This window comes from Oncorhynchus nerka, linkage group LG10, assembly GCF_034236695.1.
Source record: "Oncorhynchus nerka isolate Pitt River linkage group LG10, Oner_Uvic_2.0, whole genome shotgun sequence".
In the NCBI taxonomy this organism is placed as follows: Eukaryota; Metazoa; Chordata; class Actinopteri; order Salmoniformes; family Salmonidae; genus Oncorhynchus; species Oncorhynchus nerka.
In genome coordinates this window covers 84,270,193-84,297,406 of record NC_088405.1, presented here as the reverse complement: position 1 = coordinate 84,297,406, position 27,214 = coordinate 84,270,193, and the positions used below count along the sequence as shown (strand labels likewise).

The 27,214-nt window shown below is 39.4% G+C and overlaps 1 protein-coding gene across 10 annotated transcripts in view; it reads left to right on the top strand.

Moving 5' to 3' along the window:
• Positions 1-9,845: 9,845 nt before the first annotated feature.
• Positions 9,846-27,214, top strand: part of LOC115136136 (phosphatidylinositol-binding clathrin assembly protein-like) — a 57,001-nt gene continuing 39,632 nt past the window's right edge. For 2 of the 10 annotated variants that reach the window (XM_065023869.1, XM_029671615.2), the window contains exons 1-2: positions 9,847-10,358; positions 26,222-26,364. In XM_065023869.1, the coding sequence (XP_064879941.1) occupies positions 10,229-10,358; positions 26,222-26,364 (273 nt within the window). In that variant the 5' untranslated portion in view covers positions 9,847-10,228. Of the gene's footprint in view, positions 10,359-26,221; positions 26,365-27,214 lie in introns of all 10 variants that reach the window. The other 8 variants (XM_065023867.1, XM_029671623.2, XM_065023870.1 and 5 more) reach the window with 5 other exon arrangements.

Genomic DNA, 27,214 nt, shown 5'->3' with positions numbered 1-27,214 from the left:
CCAGGGGGCAGCGGTGGATGGGGCAGGGAAGCTGGACTGGCGAGTGTTATCCAGGTTTTTAAAAAACTAACAATGACTAAATAGCTTGTAGCTAGTTAGCTTCTGGAGGTTCTTGAGTGTGTTCTAAATTTTTTTAAATAATAGCGATTCCGTATCACATTGGGTGAGGCAGGTTTCCGGAAGGTATAAACAAATTAAAAATCAAAAAGAGATAGAAAGTAAATATGGGTGTTTGGGACGCGGCAATTCAGACGGTTAGCAGGCCTGTACTAGCAAGCTAACAGTTCGTAGATAGCTAGATAGCTAGTTGTGAAGATCCAGCTGAAAAATGTTCCGTTTGCGGTGGGAATCCGGGGATGAATCCGAGAATGAAAAATAAATAGGTCCGTTATGCTCTGGTTAGAGTCGCGTTGTTCGAACTGGTGAGAGCTTTCCGGGCTGAAGGTTAGCTGATGACCGGTTAGCTGAAGACCGCTAGCATAGCTGGCTAGCTTCAGTTGAGGGGTTCCGGTTCCGAAGTAAATATAAATACTTTAGGAAAAATAGCTACATTGGGTGAGGCGGGTTGCAGGAGAGTATTTGGAAGCTTAGGTTTAGCAAAAAGTTTTTAAAGAGATATGCGAAGGAAAATATGTAAAAAAACGAAAAATATACGATATATACAGGGGACACGATAGGACGACTTACTGCTACGCCATCTTGGATGGGGTATATCAGAATTTGATTGTGAGGAATTCTAAATCAGGTGAACAGAAGGACTTGAGTTCCTGTATGTTGTTGTGGCCACACCACGTCACGTTAACCATGAAGCATACGCCCCCGCCCCTCTTCTTACCAGAAAGATGTTTGTTTCTGTCGGCGTGATGCGTGGAGAAACCAGCTGGCTGCACCGACTCCGATAGCGTCTCTCCAGTGAGCCATGTTTCCGTGAAGCAAAGAACGTTACAGTCTCTGATGTCCCTCTGGAATGCTACCCTTGCTCGGATTTCATCAACCTTGTTGTCAAGAGACTGGACATTGGCGAGGAGAATGCTAGGGAGTGGTGCACGATGTGCCCGTCTCCGGAGTCTGACCAGAAGACCGCTTCGTTTCCCCCTTTTACGAAGTCGTTTTTTTGGGTCGCCGGCTGGGATCCATTCCGTTGTCCTGGGTGAAAGGCAGAACACAGGATCCGCTTCGCGAAAGTCATATTCTTGGTCGTACTGATGGTGAGTTGACACGGCTCTTATGTTCAGTAGTTCTTCTCGACTGTATGTAATGAAACCTAAGATGACCTGGGGTACCAATGTAAGAAATAACACGTAAAAAAACAAAAAACTGCATAGTTTCCTAGGAACGCGAAGCGAGGCAGCCATCTCTGTCGGCGCAAAAGGGTTTTCTAATGATCAATTAGCCTTTTAAAAGTTACAATAGTCATTTACAACATTAAACAATGTCTACACTGTATTTCTGATCAATTTGATGTTATTTTAATGGACAAAAATGTGCTTTTCTTTAAAAAACAAGGATATTTCTAAGTGACCCCAAACTTTTGAACGGTAGTGTACATCCATTGATTCTTGAGGAATATAACTGATAAATGCCTCATGAGCTTAGTTCAACTGTCACACTCCATGAGAACCCAAAATATAAGCTTGTTTTCATCCAATGTTTGTAAACAAATATGTAAACATTGGTTAAAACAATAATTTTGATATCATGGATGGTCAATCCTTGCATCCATATCTCTGTCAATTCATCTGAGAGTGGTTACATTTCTCCAGGCGAATCCCTAAGCTTTTTACCGGGGCGACTGTTTTGTTATTGTTTCATCTGTGGATTTGCCCTTTAAAAAGCTGCATATTATCAAAGTGTCACCAACTAAAAGGTAAACAATAGGCCTACAGCCGAATGCAGCATATGGCATTCATTTTTCACATAAATAGCTCTTTTCAGTAGTGCTCAAAGCATACCATTCCATGAGCGCAGCATTTATTTTTTAACTTGAATCAATGAGCCCAATCAGTCCTCCATGACAACAAAATCATAAACGAGTAGGGCTGGCTAATAAATCTTTCGTTCTGGGATTATGCTCAGGTAAAACAATTTGTCTAATCTATACTCCCATATTTCCAAGTCCTATTCTTGAAGATCAAGGTGTATAACATTTATTGGAATGACTGGAATTCTGATAGACTTTGGATTTTAATGTAAAGATCTAATATAATAATATTATTATATGTTGTAGAAAGCGATGGGTTAGAAGAAGCCTACACAACCAACACATAAAGTAAAATTTAACATCCATATATGGCCAGTTATGTAAACTTTAACATTGATTTATCATGCAATGTTGTTGAATTGGTAACATACATGTTTGTCTTCTTCTAATGCCTCTTACGGGGAAAGTAATCTAAAAGTAACCGAATGTAATCAGATTACGTTACTGAGTTTGGGTAATTCAAAAGTTACATTACTCATTACAGTTTTGGACGGGTAACTAGTAACTGTACCAGATTACATTTAGAAAGTAATCTACCCAACCCTACTGGCTACATAGAGGGCACAGCATGATCAGAAGTGAGAGGTCACTTGTTCGGGTCAACAGGAAGTATTATTAAAGAGATGCTTTACAATGAAATACAGATAGAGATGTAGTAGCCCAAGAGTTTATGATCCAAGGTCAGTTTTGCATTTCACCTGATGATTATGTTGATTGACCGTGTTAAAATAAAAAAAAACACAAGGCTTAAGCATGCTATTGCTCTATCCATCTGTCTCTTGTGTGTATTGTATGTTTTGATGTGAGAGAGGATGCCAACCCCCAGTCCCGTCATCGCCACCTCACCCACTCTTAAGATAACCTTCGGGCCGACTCGGAGCCCAAGGCTGGTTAGGAGACACCACTAGAGACACTATTATGTAATTGTGATGAACTGAGAGAATATTATGGTATATTATGAATCATTAATCATATGCTGTCTTCTCTGCCCCTCTGTTCTTACCTCTTTCCCTTTCTGTCTTTTACTCTCTCATCACCTCTGCTTTCTTCCTCTGTTTTTATAATGCACACCAGATGGGCATTGAAGTACAGATTTAATTTGTATTTATAATATAATATTACAATTATAATATTTATAATGCATGTATTATGTATTTATAACACTTGGACAATAAACTTCTTTCAATAAATTGTTTCACATTCTCTACTGGTTGAAATGAATTCTCTCATTTGATGAAATACTACACCTATCCTGTGTTTATCAGATCAATGCAGATTAAGGAAATTAGATTTTGAGATTAACTGGTTTTAGAGTATTTACATGATGCATAAGAAGTGCAGTGTACTGTTTTTTAAATTATATTTCTTTATATATGAATGACAAATCAGCCTTTAACTAGTCAAATCATGTTTCTAGTCTTTTACATAGTTACAATGTGTAACCATTGATGTCCCTGGACCAGGATTGGTATACACTGTTGAAGTGTATAATTGTAATACATACATAAAGACACTGCATCATTCAAAGACTGTAATTTGATACTCCTGGTATTGGATATGATTGAATCTCAGACATTCATACCTGAACTGCACCTATATTTGCCAAGGTAGAGTACATGATTAGTGAATATATTAAATGTACATGCTACAATGTGGGGATCTCATGCATGGTAATAACTACATGTATATATGACTTGTGTCCTTGGCACAAAGTTATAATATATTCTACTCAATCCATAGGCTTCATTAATGTCATTCAGACTGTTTTGAAGTTGATATAACTGGCTATGATAGCTGAGGTTCTGTAGCTAGGTTCTAAACTAATATGTATACCAAGCGTTTTAGGGTCCATACACAGATCGGCTACATGGCTAGCTACACGTCCATAGGCATAAAAGTATTTTTATTCTCCACTGCGCAATAAGCAAGAAAATAGTTGGCTAGCTACGTTACTTCAGCTGCATTGCATGGCAAATATCAGCAAGGCAAGCCTACAAAATTGTACATTCAATTTGCAGTAAATGCTTTAGCTAGCTAGATTATTTACATCCACTGTTTCACAAGATGTCAGCCTGGTTTGCTGGTTGTTTAAGGAGTCCCTAAAACATTAAACAACCAGAATTACAATTTCATACTGATGTCACAACACCCATAAAGCTAGCCGGATAATGTTAGCTAGTCAGCTAGCTTGCTAAATAGCGATTTTCGTAAATTAACAAATAAACAATAACAAATAAATATGCATAATCATTTGTCTCTACATTAACTAACATATTCCTCTCAACTGTACCATTTTTGCATGATTCGTTATGACATTATAATTACTTATATTTGCTTCCATCCTAGTATTTTTGTCAGCCATCTTTGCTGAAGAAAGTCTCCAGCCTTGGTGTAACCGATGTGAAATGGCTAGCTAGTTAGCGGTGGTGCGCGCTAATAGCGTTTCAATTGGTGACGTCACTGGCTCTGAGACCCTGAAGTACTGCCGTGGCTTTTGTGGAGCGATATGTGTGCAGAGGGTCCCTGGTTCGAAGGGACGGACTAAAGTTATACTGTTACATTGGGTCGCAGAGAGTCAAATTCGTCATGGGAACCACTCCATATGATTGGTCATCGCCCGCTGGTCGCTGCTGGTGATTTGCATAAAGTTGGGGAATTTATAATTTTTTCACCACTTCCTATGCCACGTTCGTGCCGCCCAATGGTCCCTGCTCTCTCCGCTTCTCACCGCTTTCCTTCCATTGAAAATGAATGGGAAGCAGCGTTTCACTGCGCCACATGCTAGTGTACACGGGGCATTATGGTCTGTCGCCTAGCCATTCAACGTCAAACATTTATTGGTCACTGTTAGCCCTGTACATGTATTGAAAGAGAACCCAGTTAATTTAAAGAGAATAGTCACGGAGAGGAGCAAGTGAGCTATGAACCCATACCGTATTTTACTAACTTCTTTAAAAAAAATACAAATAACTCTTAGCATCAACATTTTGTGTGTGTTATTTTGTGGGTTAGAGCAAGAATAATGCTGTGGGACTTTTAAAAATATAAACGAAATGCATTATCCTAAAACTGTCTTGAGGAATCGACTATATAATAACAGCCATGTTAAGTGGAGAAATCATCTAAGGTAATTGCAGATATTGGCCACTAGGTGTCCGCCTAAGTGAATATATTGTTTGTAATGACAAATTGGTTTTGAAACGTTATTCAGGGTTGTATACAATTACTGTGTATGTAAATAACACCTTGGTTTAAATTGTATTGTTTCTTTCAAATACATAGCTGGACTTGATTTACATATGTGAATGTTTTATAGTTCCTGTGTAGGCAACAGTATTTGTTTTAAATGTAGGTGGTCACTGTTAACAGTTTAGTCTAGTCAGTTGGCTGCATGGGAGTGAAAAGAAAGGCTCATCTGAATTATTTTGTTTTCGAGTTGATATAGCCTATGTGCAGTCAGTGATTCTAAATGATAATGTAAAACGCAGACAAACTAAAGCTAAAAGAAAGAGATGATTAAGATGTATGTTTTTTTCCAAATCCATCAACCAATTGCACATTTCTGAAAGACCTGTTCATTCAATTTGGGAGTTTTTTTAAGGATGTTTTAAACAGATTTTTAGTCAGCACTCTTTGAATGAACAATGTCTCAGGTTTAATCAAAGTGCATTGTGACAGTCCTTGTACCTGTGGCCCATGTGAGTTTTTTTTCTTCAGTCAAGGCCACCAAAACGATTTGACTTTAATGTTTGTGAGACCTATGTAGCCTACTCCCCAAAAAGTTTTAAAAGTGCATTCCTCAATTGAAAGTGAGGTAGAATTATTCTCACCCAATCTGAGATTGAATGATGAAGATATTGTCACACCTGCTCCCACTCCCACTCCCCCTCCCCTTCTTCCCCCTGTCCAGATGCTGTTCTTATTTTGTTTTATGTATGTTTATCCAGGAAATCTTTACTCCATGTACTTGCTTCTCGTCTCCCAGTGTCTGTCCTAACAGATACTGTAAAAAAAAAAATCTGTTTGGCATGAGTTAATAATGTATTTTAAAATTGTCAGCAATTAATTTTATTAAGGTTACAAAATTCCTGTTAATGTGGCAATATTCCATGAATTTTCAGAAACCATGGTAGTTCATTTTTGGGTGGCAGGTAGCCTAGTGTTTAGAGCGTTGGCTCAGTAACCAAAATGTTGCTGGATCAAATCCCTGAGCTGACAAGGTAAAAATCTGTTGTTCTGCTCCTGAACGAGGCAGTTAACTCACTGTTCCCGGTAGGCTGTCATTGTAAATAAGAATTTGTTCTTAACTAACTTGCCTAGTTAAATAAAAAAATCTATGAAAACTTTATGAATTTATACAATTTTTTTTAAATAAAAATAGAAAAGTATGTAATTCTTATTCATTATGTCTGTGTTCATGGGGGGGGGGGGTTAGTTGGAGACTTGAATCCAACATATAATTTGTTAACTTGTCGACAAGTTAAAAGGATTTTTAAAATTATTATAATTTTTGTTTGTGAAAGTTTGGACACCTACTCATTCAAGTGTTTTTCTTTATTATTAAGTGTTAAACAAATCAAAATATATTTTATATATGAGATTCTTCAAAGTAGCCACCCTTTGCCTTGATGACAGCTTTGCACACTCTTGGCATTCTCTCAACCAGCTTCATGAGGTAGTCACCTGGAATGCATCGCTTTGTTAAAAGTTAAAAGTTAATTTGTGGAATTTCTTTCCTTCTTATTGCATTTGAGCCAATCAGTTGTGTTGTGACAAGGTAGGGGTGGTATACAGAAGATAGTCCTATTTGGTAAAAGACCAAGTCCTTATTATGGCAAGAACAACTCATATGAGTAAAGAGAAACGACAGTCCATCATTACTTTAAGGCATGAAGGCCAGTCAATTCAGAAAATGTCAAGAACTTTGAAAGTGTCTTCAAGTGCAGTCGTGAAATGAGGACCGCCAAAGGAAAGGAAGACCCAGAGTTACCTCTGCTGCAGAGGACAAGTTCATTAGTTACAAGCCTCGGAAATTTCAGCCCAAATAGAGTTCACAGAGTTCAAGTAACAGACACAGCTCAACATCAACTGTTCAGAGGAGACTGCGTGAATCAGGCCTTCATGGTTGAATTGCTGCAAAGAAACCACTACTAAAGGACATCAATAATAAGAAGAGACATGCTTGGGCCAAGAAACGCAAGCAATGGACATAAGACCGGTGGAAATCTGTCCTTTGGTCTAATGAGTCCAAATTTGAGATTTTTGGTTCCAACCGCCGTGTCTTTGTGAGTAGGTGAACGGATGATCTCTGCATGTGTGGTTCCCACCATGAAGCATGGAGGAGGAGGTGTGATTGTGTGGGGTTGCTTTGCTGGTGACACTGTCTGTGATTTATTTAGAATTCAAGGTACACTTAACCAACATGGCTACCACAGTATTCTGCAGCGATACACCATCCCATCTGGTTGGCGCTTAGTGGGACTATCATTTGTTTTTCAACAGGACAAGGACCCATCACACATTCAGGCTGTAAAGGGCTATTTTACCAAGGAGAGTGATGGAGTGTTGTATTAGATGGCCTGGCCTCCACAATCACCTGACCTCAACCCAGTTCAGAATGTTTGGGATGAGTTGGACTGCAGAGTGAAGGAAAAACAGCCAACAAGTGCTCAGCATATGTGGGAACTCCTTCGAGACTGTTGGAAAAGCATTCCAGCTGAAACTGGTTGAGAGAATGCCAAGAGTGTACAAAGCTGTCATCAAGGCAAAGGGTGGCTCCTTTGAAGAATCTCAAATATAAAATATTTTTTGGTTTGTTTAACAGTTTTTTGGTTACCACATGATTCCATATGTGTCATTTCATAGTTTTGATGTATTCACTACTATGTTACAATGTAGAAAATAGTAAAAAATAAAGAAAAACCCTTGAACTTTTGAATGTTACTGTACATTCATAAGGCTGGATTTTCAGTTAATAAGCTATTTACTGTATCGCAAAAATAACATTGAATTGTGTTCGGTTGTCAATGCAACCAAATTTCAACATTTGAAGGATATGTATCTTGTGTGCCACTGACTTGGTCTGCCTTTAATTCCAGTTAGTCTACAAGTTAATAATTGTTATGTTGGATACACGTCTCCAACAAAGAATCAAAGTTAAAGAATGGTCCTATTCTTTAACTTATATTTTAGGTTGAGATGGAGACGTGAATCCAACATATCAATTATTATTTTCTTGAAACTCTACGCCTATACGTATTGTGTATTTTAAATTTAACCCTGGGTTGAATTGAGACAATAGCTGTTGATGACTTTGCAAATGCTATATAGGCCTAAATAGTATCATTGATGATATGACTTATAAAGTATGGTTACATTTAATTTGCTCTGTTAAACCTACTCTTTGGAATGAGTTTGATAGGAACAGTGAATATATTTAGTTATTAAGAGATCTATAAAAAAATAATTCTCATGATAGCACATTGGTAATATTCAGTGTCAAATTTTAAAGCTAAGCTAAGCAGGGCTTGGTTAAAACCCTGGATGGGATACCAAATTAATAGCTGTAGATCGCATGTGTCAAAGTCATTCCACGGAAGGCCAAGTGTCTGCAGGTTTTTGCTCCTCCCTTGTATTTGATTGATTAATTATGTTAACTAATTAGTAAGGAACTCCCCTCATCTGGTTGTATAGGTCTTAATTGAAAGAAAAAAAGCTACAGACACTAGGGCCTCCGTGAAGTGAGTTTGACACCCCTGCTGTAGATAGATCAACTCTTCAGTAGGAGGTGCTGCCAAGTTCCAAATTCAAGGTTTGTTTATGTTGAAAATGGGTTTCAATGACTACATAATCCTGTGGTTGAAATCCAATGTATTTTCCACATAAATTCCAAGTCACAATACGTTGACAAATTTCCTTGAAACAATGTTGATTCAACCAGTTTGTATCCAGGCTATATTGAAAAGAAGTGGAGGACGCTCAACTAATATGAGTCGAGGTGCAACCAAAAAATGTGATCAGAATTGAAAAGGCCCAACACTGGCTTGCCATTAAAAACTCAATGTTTAATTTAAGCAATGTTAAAATATTATTTTTACCTTGCTTAAATTAAACATTGCATTTCAGGTGAGCGAGAGTTCCTTTTCAACAACAAAGATAATGTCATGTTAAAATAAAACTTTAAAAAATCTAAAAGATATTCAATGTGGAAACCATGGATATTAAAGGAGAATCAGGGGCAATGCCATGAGAAAATGGAAGGATTAGGACAATATGGGGCATGACCATGTTGATTAACTATAGGCCTACATAAAGATTCAAATAAAAAATATAATAAAAAAGTTATTGCAAAAAACAGTGTCCCTGTGTGAAAAGAATGGAAAGCAAAGTGGCAGGGAAATTATAATGGCTGCGAAACTGTCGCCTGCCCATCCATGTTGGCTCAAGTAGGTGACCGAAACAATCAATCAATTGAAGTTTAAGAGCCACAATGGTGGCCCTGCTGTAAACTCAGCAACACCCACATAAATTTGGGAGGCTCCCATAGAGATAGATAGAGAACTCATCTTGGATAGGATGTGTTTTAGCGTGGACATTGCCATTGAGGGATTCCACTAGTTTAAAGTAGTCAACTGGGTGGGGATTCCTAGAAGTCGGGCGCCAATTAGCCATTGAAGAAAAATAAGAAAATGTACTACTTTAAAATGGAGATAGCCTAAAAGGCGCTGCCCATGCTGTCACAGGCATGTCAATGGCACAGATACAAAGAGAAGTCCTCTATCTATCTCTATGAAGGCTCCAATTCTATGGAGGAATGAGACCCGCCATTTTCCTGAAAACCTCCAGTCCATTTAAACCCAGCAGGGGGAGGCGAAGTAGAAAAGAGCATAGACTTCTTCAGTGAGAACGAAACGAGAGGGGGCGTCAGTGCGAACAAAGTAATTTTAGGGAGAGGAATGAGATGACATTCGGAAATTGAACGGAAGTAAAACACTCTGGGTTTGTATCTTCGTGGTTTTCCGACGTAGACGATACACCCAAACTTCAATTACAGCCTCAAATCAAGTCGTGGATGTGGGGTGCATATTTCACCCTGGGATTTAGCTACACGAGAAACGTTCCTGCCATCAAAATTTCTCTCCTCTCTTTATTTTGTGTCAGGTGGCTGAACTGTGGAAGCTACAGAGGACAATATCGATTCCACAGGATTTGAAACATTTGTTCTATACTTTATACAAAAGTACGAATATGTCTGGACAAAGCATTACGGATAGGATAACTGCAGCTCAACACAGTGTAACCGGCTCCGCGGTGTCCAAAACTGTGTGCAAGGCGACCACACATGAAATTATGGGACCAAAAAAGAAACATTTAGATTGTAAGTATTAATATGTCGGCGAGTTGCTACATTGTTGCGTCTGTTCAAGTGTGTGTGTGTGTGTGTGTGTGTGTGTGTGTGTGTGTAGTCTATTCCTTTGGTATTGAACTGTGGCTGAGGCCTACAAACCCACATGAAAAAATACTATACTGCATACTATAGTATATAAATATACTACTATGGTATAAATGTTGTAGTATTACAATATTTATACACTTGTATTCACTGTAGTATTTACTGCACTCTTTTTGCAGACATGACTAGTATACTGTAGTGTTTTTGCTTTATTATCTTTGACATAGAAGTGCGGGCTTTTTCCAGTAGGAAACCTACTGAACAAATACTAAATGTGCACTAACCTGTACGTAGGTAGGACTGGAGTCTGAACGGAGCGTTCAGTTTGCTCTTTTCTGTAACCTGTAGGGAACATAATATAATGGTATATACTTGGCATGAAGGTTTCTCACCCATGGGTGGCACAAATTGGGGAATGGGTGGATTATGCAAATGTAATACTGTGGTATTACTATAATTTAAAAAACGAGTGTTTTTGTGGACAATACTGTAGTATTTACTATAGTATTCGTCACTATACTACAAAATTCTACGAGCACTACATGATCGAGGGGTATACTACAGTGTGGAGGTCAAGGGATACTACAGCTTATTACATAATTCTATAGTAAGTACTATAGTACACTGTAGTATTATTATTATTATTATTACATGTGGGTAGGCTATAATCAGGCAAACATCAGAAAATAACTGCTTATCTCTGAAACAATGCGAGATTTCATAGCATGGTGTAGGGTAATTGTAGTAAAATGCTATCATCTTTACAATGGAAATTAGCGCTGTGCTTGGCATGCAAATAATGTGATTAACTGGATGATTATCAGGTTGTAGCCTAGACTTTGAACTTCAAGAAATGGTCTGACTTCAAATCCAATTTTATTGATCACATACACATATTTAGCAGATGTTATTGCGGGTGTAGCGAAATGCTTGTGTTCCTAGCTCCAACAGTGCAGCAGTATCTATTTTTTTTAAAACTCTTCACAACAATGCACACATCTAAAAGTAAAAGAATGGAATTAAGAAATATATAAATATTAGATTGACTAAAATACAGTAGAATAGAATACAGTATATTGTACCAGTCAAGTTTGGACACACCTACTCATTCCAGGGTTTCTTGATTTGTACTATTTTCTACATTGTATAATAATAGTGAAGACATCAAAACTATGAAATAACACATGGAATCATGTAGTAAACAAAAAAGTGTTTAACAAATCAAAACCTATTTAAGATTCTTCAAAGTAGCCATCCTTTGCCTTGATGACACCTTGTAGTCTGTGATTGTCTGTAGACCCTGCTGCAAACGTCTCTTGTCTGAGCCGTTGAATTGCGACTCCGCTTTGTCTCTGTGTACTGATGTTTTGCCTGTTTGACTGCAATACTAAGAGAATAACTACAACGTTTGTTTTTGGCCATATTCCCAGTCATCTTGCCATGGTTAAATGCGGTGGTTCGTGCTTTCAGTTTTACGAGAATGCTGCCATCTATCCACGGTTTCTGGTTTGGATAGGTTTTAATAGTCAGAGTGGGTACAACATCTCCTATACACTTCCTGATGAACTCAGTCACCGTATCTGTCTATTCGTCAATGTTCTTCTTAGAGGCTACCCAGAACATATCACTGTCGCAGTATATCAGTATATAGTATGTTACAATCCCTGATGTCTCTGGAAGGAGATCCTCGCCCTGAGCTCGTCTACTTTATTATCCTGAGACTGAACATTAGCGAGTAATATACTCTGAAGCGGTGGATGGTGTGCACTCCTCCGGCGGTATTTTGGAGCACCCTCTGGAATAAGTTCAATTGCCCTGGGGGGTGCGAACAAGGATCCAATTTGGGAAAGTCGCATTCCTGGTCATAATGCCGGAGTTACCGCCACTTTGATATCCAAAAGTTATTTCCGGCTGTATGTAATAAAACAAACCATTTTCTGGGCTAATAATGTAAGAAATAACACAAAAAAACAAAATACTGGAAAGTTGCTTAGGTGCTAGAAGCAGAGCTGCCTTATCTGTCGGTGCCATCTTAGACCTATGAATGATAACCATTATTCTACCAAGAATGATGGTTATTAAAGTGCGATTTATGCAATGATTTAATAAAATAAATCGCTTAACTGCTCCGTGATTTGTTTATGCAGTCTTCTATTGAGATGTCTACCTATTTATTGTCTTTCAATAGCGACTGTACATGCCTACAGGCAATTTACCGTCCAGTGAGTGTCCCTACATGATCTTATGCTTAGCATACGTAGATGTTTTTTCCCCTCAGCGCTTTTGGCTGACTCAGTTCTTCACAGGCATTCAATGGGGAACTTCAAGAGAAACAACTTTTAGTGTCATTGTCTGCAAGATGGTTTGACTACGGATGTTAAAGACACCCTCTGCACTTCCTGACATTTTACCATTGTTGATTCACAGTTTTCCTTCTCCATTCCTTCTCTGTGTTGGGTTACTCCCATTCAATGGGTTTTATTTCTGCGCTGACCTCAGTGCCCTAGCATCAGTGCTGATGCAGTTCGACTGCAGGCATCACCACATCAAGCTGTTCACACCCCGCTGCTTACCCCCCCCCCATACAATGTTTTGGTGGGGAGAGATGGTGACACCAATTTCCTGTTGGGCACTATTTGTAGCATTGGTTCCAGAATAAGAAATGCCACGTGTGGTGTTTGTTGGGGGGTCTTGAAGGGCATGTATGAAACTCTGAGTGAGTGGAGAGGCCATACCTCACTGACTCCTGTGCATAGAAGGCTTCTTGATTGGCTTCTCCTTCATGAGAAGGCTGCTAGAGAGGACCTCTTAAGACCTCTTTTGTAGTCTGGGGCTTGCAGGAGCAGAGCAGGAATGTGACAAAGGTTATAGGTATTTCAGGAGGGCTGGTAGCACTTGTGTTGGAGTTTCCTCTCAGACTGAAATAGCAGTGTTGTGTCTAGCTCCCCTCCTGTCTGATTTGTACCCAAGATTTGGCTCCCTCTTAGCTCCTTTGATTTGGGTTGGGTTTCCGGCCAGTGTGCACATTCTTTAGCACAGGCCTGTTAAAGAAACTCCACCAAATAATTTGTTACCAGAGAGAAAGAAAATAGGGAAAGGTCAAACAATTGTCTTTTCCCCGGCTATGAGCCTGCTTTGAACACTGGTCTGCTTTGGTGAGAAATGAGCTCAGAGATGACTGCTCCTGACATTTTAAAAATATAGACAAGCTACCACTTTAGATTCCAGTTTATTGTAATCAGTGTAACTTATCCACTCAATATTGATGTATCTATTTATAGAGAGAGGAAAAAGACTGCACTTTTATTGCATGTTAGACCATAAATTGTTTTTATGTAAACCCATTTGTCAGTCCCAAAGTGCAAGGTTCAATCGCAAGTGTAGTCTATTTGATGCTTTAGGGCCTTTTCAGCCACTGTAAATGGGAAGTTTATTTTATTGTGTCATTTGACTTGACTTGTTTGGCATCCCAAAACAGGATGTGTGATCATAATGAGGTAATGAAACTATGGTTCCCAACTTCCCACATCACCTGACACCTGGTGACATTTTGGTGAACAATAAAGTTAAACAAATATCTGTGTATTTATGCCAAGTTCTTTATCATTTGGCAAACACGATGAAAGTTCAACTTTGTTTATTTCCAGAAGGAATTTACTTTGAGATGCAGTATTCTGAAATATTTATTTCTTATTTGACCTCAAGCATAAAACTTGAGACTATAATCCACACACTCTAAACCAAAATTAACTGGAGGAAGTAGATCCCGCAGCCTGAAGTGATGGTACCTGTGGTCCTAATGATCTGGACACACAGCTATAATCAGTTAACTACTTTTGGGGAGGAAACCTCAACACTGGCTTTCCTATAGTTTCCTTTTATGACAATGCAAATACAGGTCTCAGTTATATTGTTGCGACCGTACTGAAACAAGGTTGTCAGAATACTGGGTGTATTAGTCAGACTGAAACTAGGAAGTGTTAGTTTACCTGATAGTCTTATTTTGAAATGTAGGCCTACAATATCTATATTGTTTTGTACAAGCCTTACTTGTTTTGATTCCTGAACCTATTTTGACAATATGTTAGTTATGAGTGGTTTCAGTTGAATTCAACCACCTCCTACTCAAGGCCCGGAGTGGTTTCAATGCCCCTTTTTTAAAAAAAGCATTATTAAGGGCAGAGAGAACCCTTGGTTTACTAAGGATCTTACAAACATCATAAGGGAGCGAAATGCTATGTAGGCTTAAGCAAGAGGGACTGGTTTGGCAGATGATTGAATGGCTTTTAAACGTCTTCGAAATATGGGTGTGGCTATGATCCGCAAATTGAAAGCGGACCACTACCTGAAATCTACTTCACATAATTTAAAGAATCCATCTACATTTTGGCAAGTAGTGAAGGGTTTGGAGTGCAAAAAAGATACACAGCTTCCCCCCCAAAATTTGGTAGATACACAGATTGTAACTGAGAGAACCTCCATTCTGAAAGCCTTGAATCAGCATCTTTTAGATGCAGGCAGTTTATTTGAAAAGGTCAAAAGTATAATTCAGCCCCCTATGAATTTACCTGACACCCCTGTGCAGTCCTTTACCAAGTTCTCCTTTTCATCCTTCTCTGTTTCAGAAGTGTGTAAAGCCCTGAAAGAAATTGATGGAAAAAAATCCCCTGGCCCTGCTGAACTAGACCACTGTTTCCTACACCTAGCTGCAGACATCATTGCTCCCCCTTAACATGTATTTTTAACCTCACACTTGATGTAAAGGAAATCCCTAAGTTATGGAAATCTGCTTTTGTACTGCCTCTCCTGAAATGGGGAGTTCCTTCGCTACTTGACAACTATCGACCTATATCAAAATTGTCTATACTGTCAAAGGTACTGGAGTCCTTAGTTAGTAGGCGGCTAAAGGCCTACTTCCAAGAAAACAACATCTTAAATGGAATGCAATCAGGTTTTAGGTCTGGCCACAGCAGTTTCAGCAATATTGAAGGTTTTAAATGGCATCCACTGTGCTGTTGATAAGAAGTTACATTGTGTGTCTGTCTATTGATTTGTCAAAGGTTTTTGACACCGTGGACCATGCTGTGTCAGTGCAAAGGTTAAAATGTTGTGGAATTACTGGTCATGCTTTAGATAGGTAATTTATAAACCAATAAAATCATACACAATGTGTAATGGCGGATGGTTGCAAATGAGTCCATAGAGGTGTGCTCAGGTGTTCCGCAAGGTTCTGTTTTGGGCCCACTGTTCATTTTGTATATCAACAACATTGGGGATCTTATTAAAACAGTGGATGTTCATTTTTATGCAGATGATACTGTTCTTAATTCAAGTGGTAGTAGTTTATCTTTCACTTTTGAAAATGCCCGAAGAGCATTTAACATCATACAACAGAATCTGTATGATTTAAAGCTGGTTCTAAATTCAGGTAAAACAAAATGCATGGTATTTTCAAATGCCAGGCATGTTAATAATCATGTCATTGCTACATTGACTGGACATACTATAGAGCAAGTTAAAGTGTACAAATATTTGGGTGTGTGGGTTGATGATAAGCTGAGCTTCACTGTGCATGTAGAGAACTTGAGAAGGAAGCTTAAGCTGAAAATAGGTTTTTATTACCGGCATAAGGTAATATTTTGAGGCCAGGAAGGAGCTTGTACGATGTACATTATTGGCGGTTTTATATTTTAGTGATGTTATATATATATGCAGGCCTCAACCACTAACCTGAGAGCACTTGATTCAGTATACCATGCAGCCCTCAGGATCATTACAAATCAAAAACGTCTAACACATCATTGTGATCTCTACAGCGCTGTTGGCTGGTTGTCATTGACCTCGCGTAGGCTTAAACACTGGTATACACTGATTTATAAGGCCATATTGGGTCAAATGCCATTTTATTTCTGTTCTTTTTTTTGTCAGGTCGGTAAATAAATATCAATTACGGTTCCATTCTCATTTGCTTCTAACAGTACCAAAAATTAGAACAGGTCATGGTAGTAATAGTTTTAGTTACTTAGCTCCGTGGTCCTGGAATTTTCTCCTGAACATTTTAAAATTCGATGATCTAGTTTTGTTTGTGGAGTTTAAACACTTGATCGATGTGTATATATCATAGAAGAGTGTAATTGTTTTTAGGCCAGCTGTTTTTAGTCAACACCTTTGTGCTTTTAATGTAAAATGTTTTAGTTGCACTGTATGTGTGTTTTATAGTTTTGTTTAATGTTGTGTTAGTGTATGTAAGTTTTGTCTGAAACGTTGTTCCCCCTGCTGCTATTGGACCAGGTCTCTCTTGGAAAAGAGATGTTATCTCAATGACAAAAACCTGTATAAATAAAGGTAAAATAAAATAAATAAAAATGTGATTATTAACAAAATAGGCAAAAGGTCATTTTAGTACAATGTTAAGTTGTGAGGACTTCTCCTCTCTGTGCATGTGGTAATACTGAGCAAACATGTTCTATTGGATCCAAGCTTGTTCTGGAAGCTCAACTCATGAGTCAACACTTCAACATGATGCGCCCTACAATCAGCAGAGAGTAAAGGGCATGATCCACGTAGGTTTCAAACCACTGCAGTGTTTGGAGAGGAACCTTCTAAATCTCTTTTAGTTTTCCAGAGCTCTTTTCTTGTTTGCCATCAGGATTTGAAATGGAGACAACCATATTCAATCAAACTGGTGACCATGTTTCTGTGATAATAAAGTGAGAAATAATATTCTCCTTGCTGAGCAGGTTTGAATTATGTGCATTTGAGTTTTATCATTTGCATGTTGAGCACGCCTACATGAAAGCAAAAGGTCATTGATAAAAGTGATCCACAAGGATAATTGTTACAGCTGGGATTGGTTGAATTGGGCCCTCTTTTAGCTGTGGTAATGATAAGTGTAAATGTCCACGTTCATGTGCCATGTAGACGCCATTTCGTTTTTTTCATAGATAGTGTGAATGAATTCAACTCTGAACCACTGAATGTTAAACCTGCTCTTCTTTGCTTGTTTTTTCTCTTTCTTATCATTTGTATATCGCACAATGTGGCACATTAGTGGGCCTTGTTTTTAGATCCCATTAGGTTGCCTAAGCCTACAGCTTGAATGATTTCAGAGTAAAATAATGAAATGATACTGCTGTTTCTTTGAGGCTTATATTCAGTAGGTTGTATGCCAATCTATCAAGGCCTCACACCCAAGGCCTGCAAGCTCATTGACATGTAATGATACACGTGTGAATGTTCTTTCTCATCATCACCTGTGGTTTTGTGTTTAACCTGGTTCCCTCATAAATAGGAACTAGCAAAAAAATGACTTTGGGTTAAAAGCTTTTTCTGGGTGGGAAAGCTTTTTCTGGGTGGGATGGGTTAGTTATGGTAATTTGAATCAATTCTAGTTATAAAATCCACATTTGAGAACAATTTCAGCAGTGTGCACAATCTTCCTTGGTGCAATTTAGCTAATTAGTGACTGAAGTTGATCAATGAAGTAAACAAGGGTGCATGACAAGCTGAGAGTCTCTCCCTGGTGTAGCTAAAATGTAGAGCACATGGGTCCACTGTAACCACTGAGGCAGCAGTATGTTGGTGGGTCATGCGAGTCAGGCCAGAGGACACACTAACACATGTCTGCAGTCTTTGTGCATGAGAGGCTCTGCCCACATGTTCACCCTGACCCCCCATAGAACGCATGTGACCGCAGTGGCATCGAATGACTGTCCATCAAAGAGTGCTGACACACCACTGAACTGAATAGAGCCCACTGTAACTCTCAAAAAGCCTTTCAGAATCAATATCACGATTCAAAGGCTGCAAATCGGGCACTACCATCCAACCATTATTCTCTAGCCTCAAAAAGCTCCAGTGCCACTATTCAGAGCTAGAATTGACCTTTCATAGATAAACATCAGCAGCCACTCGTCTGCAATGAAGTGAAGTGGGCAGTCTGTCTAAAGTTGTGTTCTTTTCACTCTGCCATTTTAGGGTCATTATTGTGGAGTCACTAAAGTGTTGTTGATCCAGCCTCTGTTTTCTCCCATCACAGCCATTGAACTCTGTAGCTGTTTTAAAATCACCAATGGCCTCATGGTGACATCCCTGAGCAGTTTAATTCCTGTCCTGCAGCTCAGTTCAGAAGGACAACTGTATCTTTGTGACTGGGTGGTTTAATACATAATCCACAGCATAATTATTAACTTGACCATGCTTAAAGATATATTCAATGTCTGATTTGTTATTGTTACTCATCTACCAACCATTGCCCTTCTTTATGCAGCTTTAGAGATGTTGTATGGGGGACAGAGGAAGGGTTAGTCATTCAAAAATGTCAACCCCTACTACTTCACACAGGAGGGATTTGTTAAGCCAAATGTTACTCCTGAACTAAACCATGGGGCTGAATACTTATGCGACAATTTTTGTTAAGAATTCTATTTTTTAAATTTCCACTTTGACAGAGTATTTTGTGTAGATTGTTGACAAGAAATGACATTTACAATTGCTTCCTCATCTGTCCACTGCTAGATAAAATAATTAACTAACCTAATTGTATTCACCTGGAACAGTTCCCTTTAGAATTTAAAAAAATGAATTTAAATAAATTCTAAAATGGGAAAAATCCTCTCTGAAAATAAATGAACTGAATTGACTCCAACCGTTACTGGTGTTACTGTTCTGCTTTATCTAGATTTGCTGGAGGAGGCAGAGCCTTCATTCAAAGCTGTACGCTACAGTGCCTTCAAAGTATTCCTACCCCTTGACTTATTCCACATTTTGTTACAGCCTGAATTCAAAATGTATTAAATGTTTTTTTTCTCACCCATCTACACACAATACCCCATAATGACAGTGAAAACATTATTATTATTTTTTTTGCAAATGTATTGATAATGAAATACAGAAAGATCTAATTTACATAAGTATTCACACCCGTGAGTCAATACATGTTAGAATGACCTTTGGCAGCGATTACAGCTGTGTCTTTCTGTGTAAGTCTCGAAGAGCTTTGCACACCTGGATTGTACAATATTTGCCAATTTAAAAAAAATATAATTTATTCTTCAATCTCTGTCAAGTTGGTTGTTGCTAGACAACCATTTAAGTCTTGCCATAGATTTTCAAGCAGATTTAAATCAAAACTGTAACTAGGCCACTCAGGAACATTGAATGTCGTCTTGGTAAGCAACTAAAGTGTATATTTGGCCTAGTGTTTTAGGCTATTGTCCTGCTGAAAGGTGAATTCTTCTCCCAGTGTCTGTTGGAATGTAGACTGAACCAGGATTTCCTCTAGGATCTTGCCTGTGCTTAGCGCCTTTCCATTTCTTTTTATCCTGAAAAATTCCCTTGTCCTTGCCATTGACAAGCATACCCATAACATGCAGCCACCACCATGCTTGAAAATATGAAGAATGGTAATACATGAGTATTCAATATTCCCAGGTAAGAAGTTTTAGGTTGTAGTTATTATAGGAATTATAGGACTATTTCTCTCTAAACCATTTGTATTTCATATACCTTGGACTAGTGGATGTTCTTATAGGCACTTTAGTATTGCCAGTGTAACAGTATAGCTTCCGTCACTCAACTCTCCCCTACCTGGGCTCGAACAAGGAACACATCGACAACAGCCATCCTCGAAGCAGCGTTACCCATGCAGAGCAAGGGGAACAACCACTCCCAAGTCTCAGAGCGAGTGATGTTTGAAACGCTATTAGCGCGCACCCCGCTAACTAGCTAGCCATTTCACATCGGTTACACCAGCCTAATCTCGGGAGTTGATGGGCTTGAAGTCATAAACAGCACAATGCTTGAAGCACAGCAAAGAGCTGCTGGCAAAACGCACGAAAGTGCTGTTTGAATGAATACTTACGAGCCTGCTGCTGCCTACCACCGCTGTCAGAATTCTCTATCAAATCATAGACTTAGTTATAACATAATAACACACAGAAATACGAGCCTTAGGTCATTAATATGGTCGAATCCGGAAACTATCGTCTCGAAAACAAGACGTTTATTCTTTCAGTGAAATATGGAACCGTTCCGTATTTTATCTAACTGGTGGCATCCATAAGTCTAAATATTCCTGTTACATTGCACAACCTTCAATGTCATGTCATAATTACGTAAAATTCTGGCAAATTAGGGGGCCCAAACTGTTGCATATACCCTGACTCTGCGTGCAATGAACGCAAGAGAAGTGGCACAATTTCACCTGGTTAATATTGCCTGCTAGCCTGGATTTCTTTTAACTAAATATTCAGGTTTAAAAATATGTACTTCTGTGTATTGATTTTAAGAAAGGCATTGATGTTTATGGTTAGGTACACATTGGAGCAAGGACAGTACTTTTTCGGGAATACGCACCGCATCGATTATATGCAACGCAGGACACACTAGATAAACTAGTAATATCATCAACCATATGTAGTTTAACTAGTGATTATGATTGATTGATTGTTTTATAAGATAAGTTTAATGCTAGCTAGCAACTTACCTTGGCCTACTGCATTCGCGTAACAGGCAGGCTCCTCGTGGAGTGCAATGAGAGGCAGGTGGTTACAGCGTTGGACTAGTTAACTGTAAGGTTGCAAGATTGATTCCCGAGCTGACAAGGTAAAAATCTGTCGTTCTGTCCCTGAACAAGGCAGTTAACCCACCGTTTCTAGGCCGTCATTGAAAATAAGAATGTGTTTTTAACTGACTTGCCTAGTTAAATATTGTTATGAAAACATGAAATCGGCCCTAATTAATCTGCCATTCCGATTTAATCGGTCGACCTCTATACAGGGCCATACACACTACCCTCTTTAGCGTTTAGCAGTTGGATGCCAAGCAGTTGCCATACCTGGCGGTGATGCAACCAGTTAGGATGCTCTCGATGGTGCAGCTTTAGAACTTTTTGAGGATCTGAGGACCCATGCCAAATCTTTTGAGCCTCCTCCTGAGGGAGAGGTTGTTGTCCTGACACCACACTACCAGGTCTCTGACCTCCCTATAGGCCGTCTCATCATTGTCGGTGATCAGGCCTTCCACTGTTGTGTCATCAGCAAACTTAATGATGGTGTTGGAGTCGTGCTTGCCACGTAGTCGTGGGTGAACAGGAAGTACAGGAGGGGACTGAGCACGCACCCCTGAGGGGCCCCCGTGTTGATGTGTTGTTGCCCACCCTTAGGCTGCCCCATGGTGGTGTCCGGAAGTCCAGGATCCAGTTGCAGAGGGTCTGTGTTTAGTCCCAGGGTCTTTAGCTTAGTGATTAGTTTTGAGGGCACTATGGTGTTGAACGCTGAGCTGTAGTCGTTGAACAGCATTCTCATGCCGGTGTTCTTTTTGGAATTGTTTTGATTAATTAATGCTACCCAATATTTCCAAACTTGAATTCTTATAATCTTTTAAACCGTTTTCTTATGCTGAGCCTATTGGAACTGTTTGCCAAAGCCATCAATGTGTTCCTTGCATGTTTTGGGCCATGAAATCTGGTGTGTTTATTAAGAAGGAACTCTCAAAGGAATGCGAGCTACGGAAATGCTTTGACCATTGCATTCCGATCGTTGCTCCAGAGTTCATGTTTAGTTCATTTGAATGCTTTTAGTTCATGTCAGCTGCACTGGCCATGTCATCACTAGTAGCCTGTAATGGCTATTAAATGCCCTAATGTACGTTAAGGGAACATTAGCATTGGTCCACAAAACACAGGAAAATTAAGTGAATACCACACCACCCAACATTTTTCACATTTACATTTTAGTCATTTAGCAGATGCTCTTATCCAGAATGCCTTGCCCACAACTCTGGTGTTGCAAGTGCAAACTGAGCCACCCAACATGACCTATGTACAAGCCCTTGGCCTTGACCCTTACAATTGGAATAAATGTGCGTAGAGTCGATGACATACGGTTGAGAAAATGATGGTGGGAAAAAAGTTTTCAACAGGAAGTCCAGGTCAACTACTGCATGAGCATTACATAGCACTTAGTGTCATCAAACTCAGTCTGGACTCATGACTTACATGTATTAATGGTAAAGTGTATTATAATTCTTAATAAATTGATAACAAATCAATTCTACACAGTAGCTTATGAATGTGACCTAGCTTTTATTTTATAGGAAGGTTTAGTTTTTTTTCACTTTCTTTCCCATGTGTGATTATGACTTGCCATGTGGTTACAGTTGCTGATGCAAGCTTTTCTTTTGCGGACATCTCCCCAAAATAACTTGGTTGTTCATCACTGGAATCCTTTGTCATGGTTTTCATTTTTTTACTTTCCACACAACCCTCCCAAACCACAAAGTATTCAAAATCCAGCTTTGTCTGATTCCCACCAGTTTGCTCTTAGCACTCACTTCCTTTTCATGCTTTGGATTCGAGTCCTTTACAATTTCAGCTGACATCAGACAGATTGTTTAACCTTGGTTGGGTAACTAAAATAAAGGACAGATGACCAACCATGCTATTTTGGGTAGAGAGACTGCTCTCACAAGGAGACCCTATATCTCTGTTGCATAAGATTTGTGATGTATGTAGGCCTACATGATTGCAGTGCTTACTGTACACATAGACAATCTCTGAATTCAGCGTGACATCTTGTGAGTTTAACATAATCTGACTTGTTACTGGGAATACATGGGTCAGATGAAAGAACATGCAAATTGGGCTTGTTTTTCTTAATAGAGTGAAACTAAGGTAATGTTCTGGACTTGGCTCTGTCTGGCTCTCCTTTCGAGCCAAGATGTCAGGCACTCTGCCTAATTCAATTCCTGTCAAGCTAGTTTTCGTCCACTTCCCCTGCTGCACTTATAGCAACGTTGTATCTAGATGTCAGTAAGCAGAGCAACGAGAGATGACGGTGTGCCATTATTCAATACTCCGTTTCCGTCAGCTGTAGCCGTCTACCACAAGGTGCTAATGCTTAGGTTGACAAATGTCTTATGGATTTTGAAGGCATTCAATACTCCCTGTGAGTAGATCAGTTTTCTCTCTACTACCCTTGGGGATGTGCCAGTCCGATATAGAAGGATTTTCTGAAGGTTTACCCTGGTGAAGTGTTTTTATTGCATTATCTAGGGATAAAGTATTCTTATATGAAGAGGTGTGATATACATTCAACCATGTTCAGTATCCCTTTCATTTTAGATGGCAACTCTAGGTCTAGGTGTTTGAGCACAAACCTCTTCTATGGCGGCATCTATATGACTGCTTTTTGCCTGTATAAGGTGCTTGTGGAGCTGGGATTCATTTCAATTCAGTATCCTCTCAGGAAGTGAAAATCATCCTGCTGCTGAGTCTAACTTTTTTGTTTTTGCTTTCAAACTGAAATTAATTAAACTTTTCACAAGCCACAGCGAGCAGGTAACGTTGTTTAATTCTCAGAAATTTGCTTAGACTTACATATAAATATATAGGTCAACAAACATGGCAGCACTTTAGGTAACAGTGAAATACAGGCTAGTTATTACTCACTACTTTGTGATGAATAAATTCCACATGTAGTTTGATCTGTTGAAAATAATTAGTTTCTACAACAAAGAATTTTACTCAAATATTTATTGCAGTCATTTGCCAAGTAACGATTTGGCAAGTGATTGTTTTAAATATTGTATTGCATGAACAGCTCCCTACAGTTATTTGAAGTCACATTGGTTGCTTGATTACAGTGTATCTATATGAGGGTCTCGAAATGGGTTTTACACATTAAGAAGGATGGTACTTGTATAATAAGTATTTTGCACATTCAATGCACCTAGATAGAGTGTGTGTGAGGGGGACGAGGTCAAATCTTGACATCAGTGATCTTCAGGTTTGAAAGTCGAAGCTCTAGACAGAGGCCCGAGTTCCCGACTTGGAATTCCGAGTTGGATGACCGTTTAAAAAATATTTTTCCCAGTCTGAGCTCTTATTGTTTTTTTCAGTTAGTTGTCTTGAATGCACGGAAGTCTGAGATTTCTGAGTTCCCAGTTTTGAACGCGGTGTGTGTCAATGTCCAACGCCCTGTTAAAGGGAGAAGACTCCAAACAGGTTATAACACCATTTGGTTCTTATGCATCACTTTGATGGGACTTGTTGATGCATGAGTCCCTCCCTGCATCACCACCAGTCATTTCTGTCAGACCTGAAAGGCCTTTTGTTATCACATGGGCATCCTTTTGTGGATGTCAGAATAGCTTCTGCAGTCAGTAAAGGTGCTCTGTAGACCACCCAGGTTGCACTAACAGGCAATGGCAACAGTCAGCGCTTCAGAGGAACAAGTAGAACAGTTGAATCATCATAGGATGGCAATGCTAAAGTGCCTATAAGAATATCCAATAGTCAAAGGTTTATGAAATTCAAATGGTATAGAGAGAAATAGTCGATGCATCATAATAACTACAACCTAAAACTTCTTAACTGGGAATATTGAAGAACTGAGAATATTAAACCACCAGATTTCATATGTTCTGAGCAAGAAACTTAAATGTTAGCTCTTTTACATGGCCCATATTGCACTTTTACTTTCTTCAACACTGTATTATTGCATTATTTAAACCAAATTGAACATGCTTCATTAATTATTTGAGACTAAATATATTTTATTTATGTGTTATTATATTAAGTTAAAATGGTTCATTGTTCATTTCAGTGTTATTGTCATTATTGTTATTATTATTGTCGATACCGGCTTTTATTTGCCCTCCAATAAACCGGTATCGGCGTTGTAAAATCTATTCCTAATATTGAGCACCCCCCCCCCCCCCCCCGAAAGCATTCCACAGGGATGCTGGAACATGCTGACCTCAATGCTTCCCACAGTTGTGTCAAGTTGGCTGGCTGGATGTCCTTTGGGTGGTGGACCATTCTTGATACACTCTGGAAACTGAGTGTGAAAAACCCAGTGTCAAGAACCCTGCAGTTCTTGACACAAGCTTGTGCGCCTGGCACCAACTACCATTCCCTGTTCAAAGGCACTTAAATCATTTGTCTTGCCCATTCACCCTCGGATTGTGTATGTGTGCCATTCATTGTCTCCAGGCTTATCCTTCTTTAACCTGTCTCCTCCCCTTCGTCTACACTGATTGAAATGGATTTAACAAGTGACATGAATAAGGGGGTCATAGCTTTCACCTGGTCAGTTTGTCATGGAAAGAGCAGGTGTTCTTAATGTTTTGTATACTCGTGTATATTAGATTCCGGACTCTGTCATTGTTCGTTAAGATATTTATTTATTTGTACTTTTTGGATTATGTGTGTATTGCTAGGTATTATTACTGCACTATTGGAGCTAGAAACAAGAATTTTGCTGCATCTGCAAATCTGTACACTTTGATTTTGATCTCCTTTTGAGGTGTGTGTGTGTGTGTGTCCGACCTTGTGAGATCTGGCATGAGAGCACATTCTCATGGCACTGATGGAAAGGTGCCAGAAGGCATCGGCTTTCACTACAGGCCAGATGGCATGGGGGCCCTGCCAAAGTCCAAAATAATGCCCAGAATGCATGTGCTATCCTCAGACAGACGTTTGTGACCATAGCTGCAAAATATATACCCTGGGTGCAACCTATCCTATCCTGGGCTGTGCTAAGGGCTTTGTGCTCTCTCGAACCCGGTCGGTCAATATGACGAAAGCCTGTACCAGGAAGTTTTGTCATTTTCTCACATCAATAGCTTGATTCTGTGGAACTGGTTGTTCAAAACATCTGCCTATGCTCACACAGTCACACTTCCTCTTGCTCTAAGGCAGACTGTCTGTCTGTGTCTCAATCACTTAAAATAATATGCCTATAGGACCCTACATTAACCACCATTTCCCCCACTCTCTCCCCCAGACTTGATCCACTGCACCAATGAGATGAACGTGAACATCCCCCAGCTGGCAGACACCTTGTTTGAAAGGACTGCCAGCACCAGCTGGGTGGTGGTCTTCAAGTCTCTCACCGCCACACACCACCTCATGGTCTACGGCAACGAGGTGAGCAAAACCTGTCTGTAACTCCACAGAGTAGGGTGAAGCTGCTTCTAGACGCTGACCTTGGGTCAGTTTTGCATTTTCCCCACTCATGGTGAAGGTTAGTTTTGGGAGAGGAAGCTGATTCTTCTAGATCTGTACATGGGGAAACTTCACCCTGGAGCTCTGCAACTCCACACTCCCAGCTGAGCTACATATTATATAATGAATCTGACTCCCAGGTGATCAGAGAGGCATGTCATCCAAGACACGGACTCCGAACTCCAAATCAACCTCCATCCCTCCCTTCATACTGTAATGGTACCAATGGCAGCCCAATTCTGATCTGTTGGCACTTGTAGTCCCAGTCGTGGGGAAAACCACCTGTGGTTACCTAGGTTTTCCCATTGGCTCACAGCAAAAACTTGACCTTTTTCAAACACGGTTTTCTTGTTGTGTGCTTGTTTTTGTAAATTACAGAATTGCGTGTAAGAAAAGTACATGTCTACAAATGTATTTTTAACATTACCAGTTCCTTCTCACTATTTAGAAAAACATCGTATTGATATGATAGCTTCTTCCTTTGAACAAGAGTGAATGAAAAAATAGCCTGTGTCCACATACATTTTTGATTTTTTTTTAAATCAGACCTGAGCTTAACTTCAAATTATTTTTCAAAGAGATGTAGATGTCTACATTGTCTGAGGAGATGGTAGACTTCTTTGAAGTCACTATGTCCCCTGCCGTGGAGATCACCCTCTCTCTAGGAACTGAAGTGCCAGGCACAGCCAGGTAGCGTCTTGCCATCATGGCAATGTGAGGGTATTTACACTCGTTGCATTTCCACCATGCCAGTGGATCACCATCCACTGGA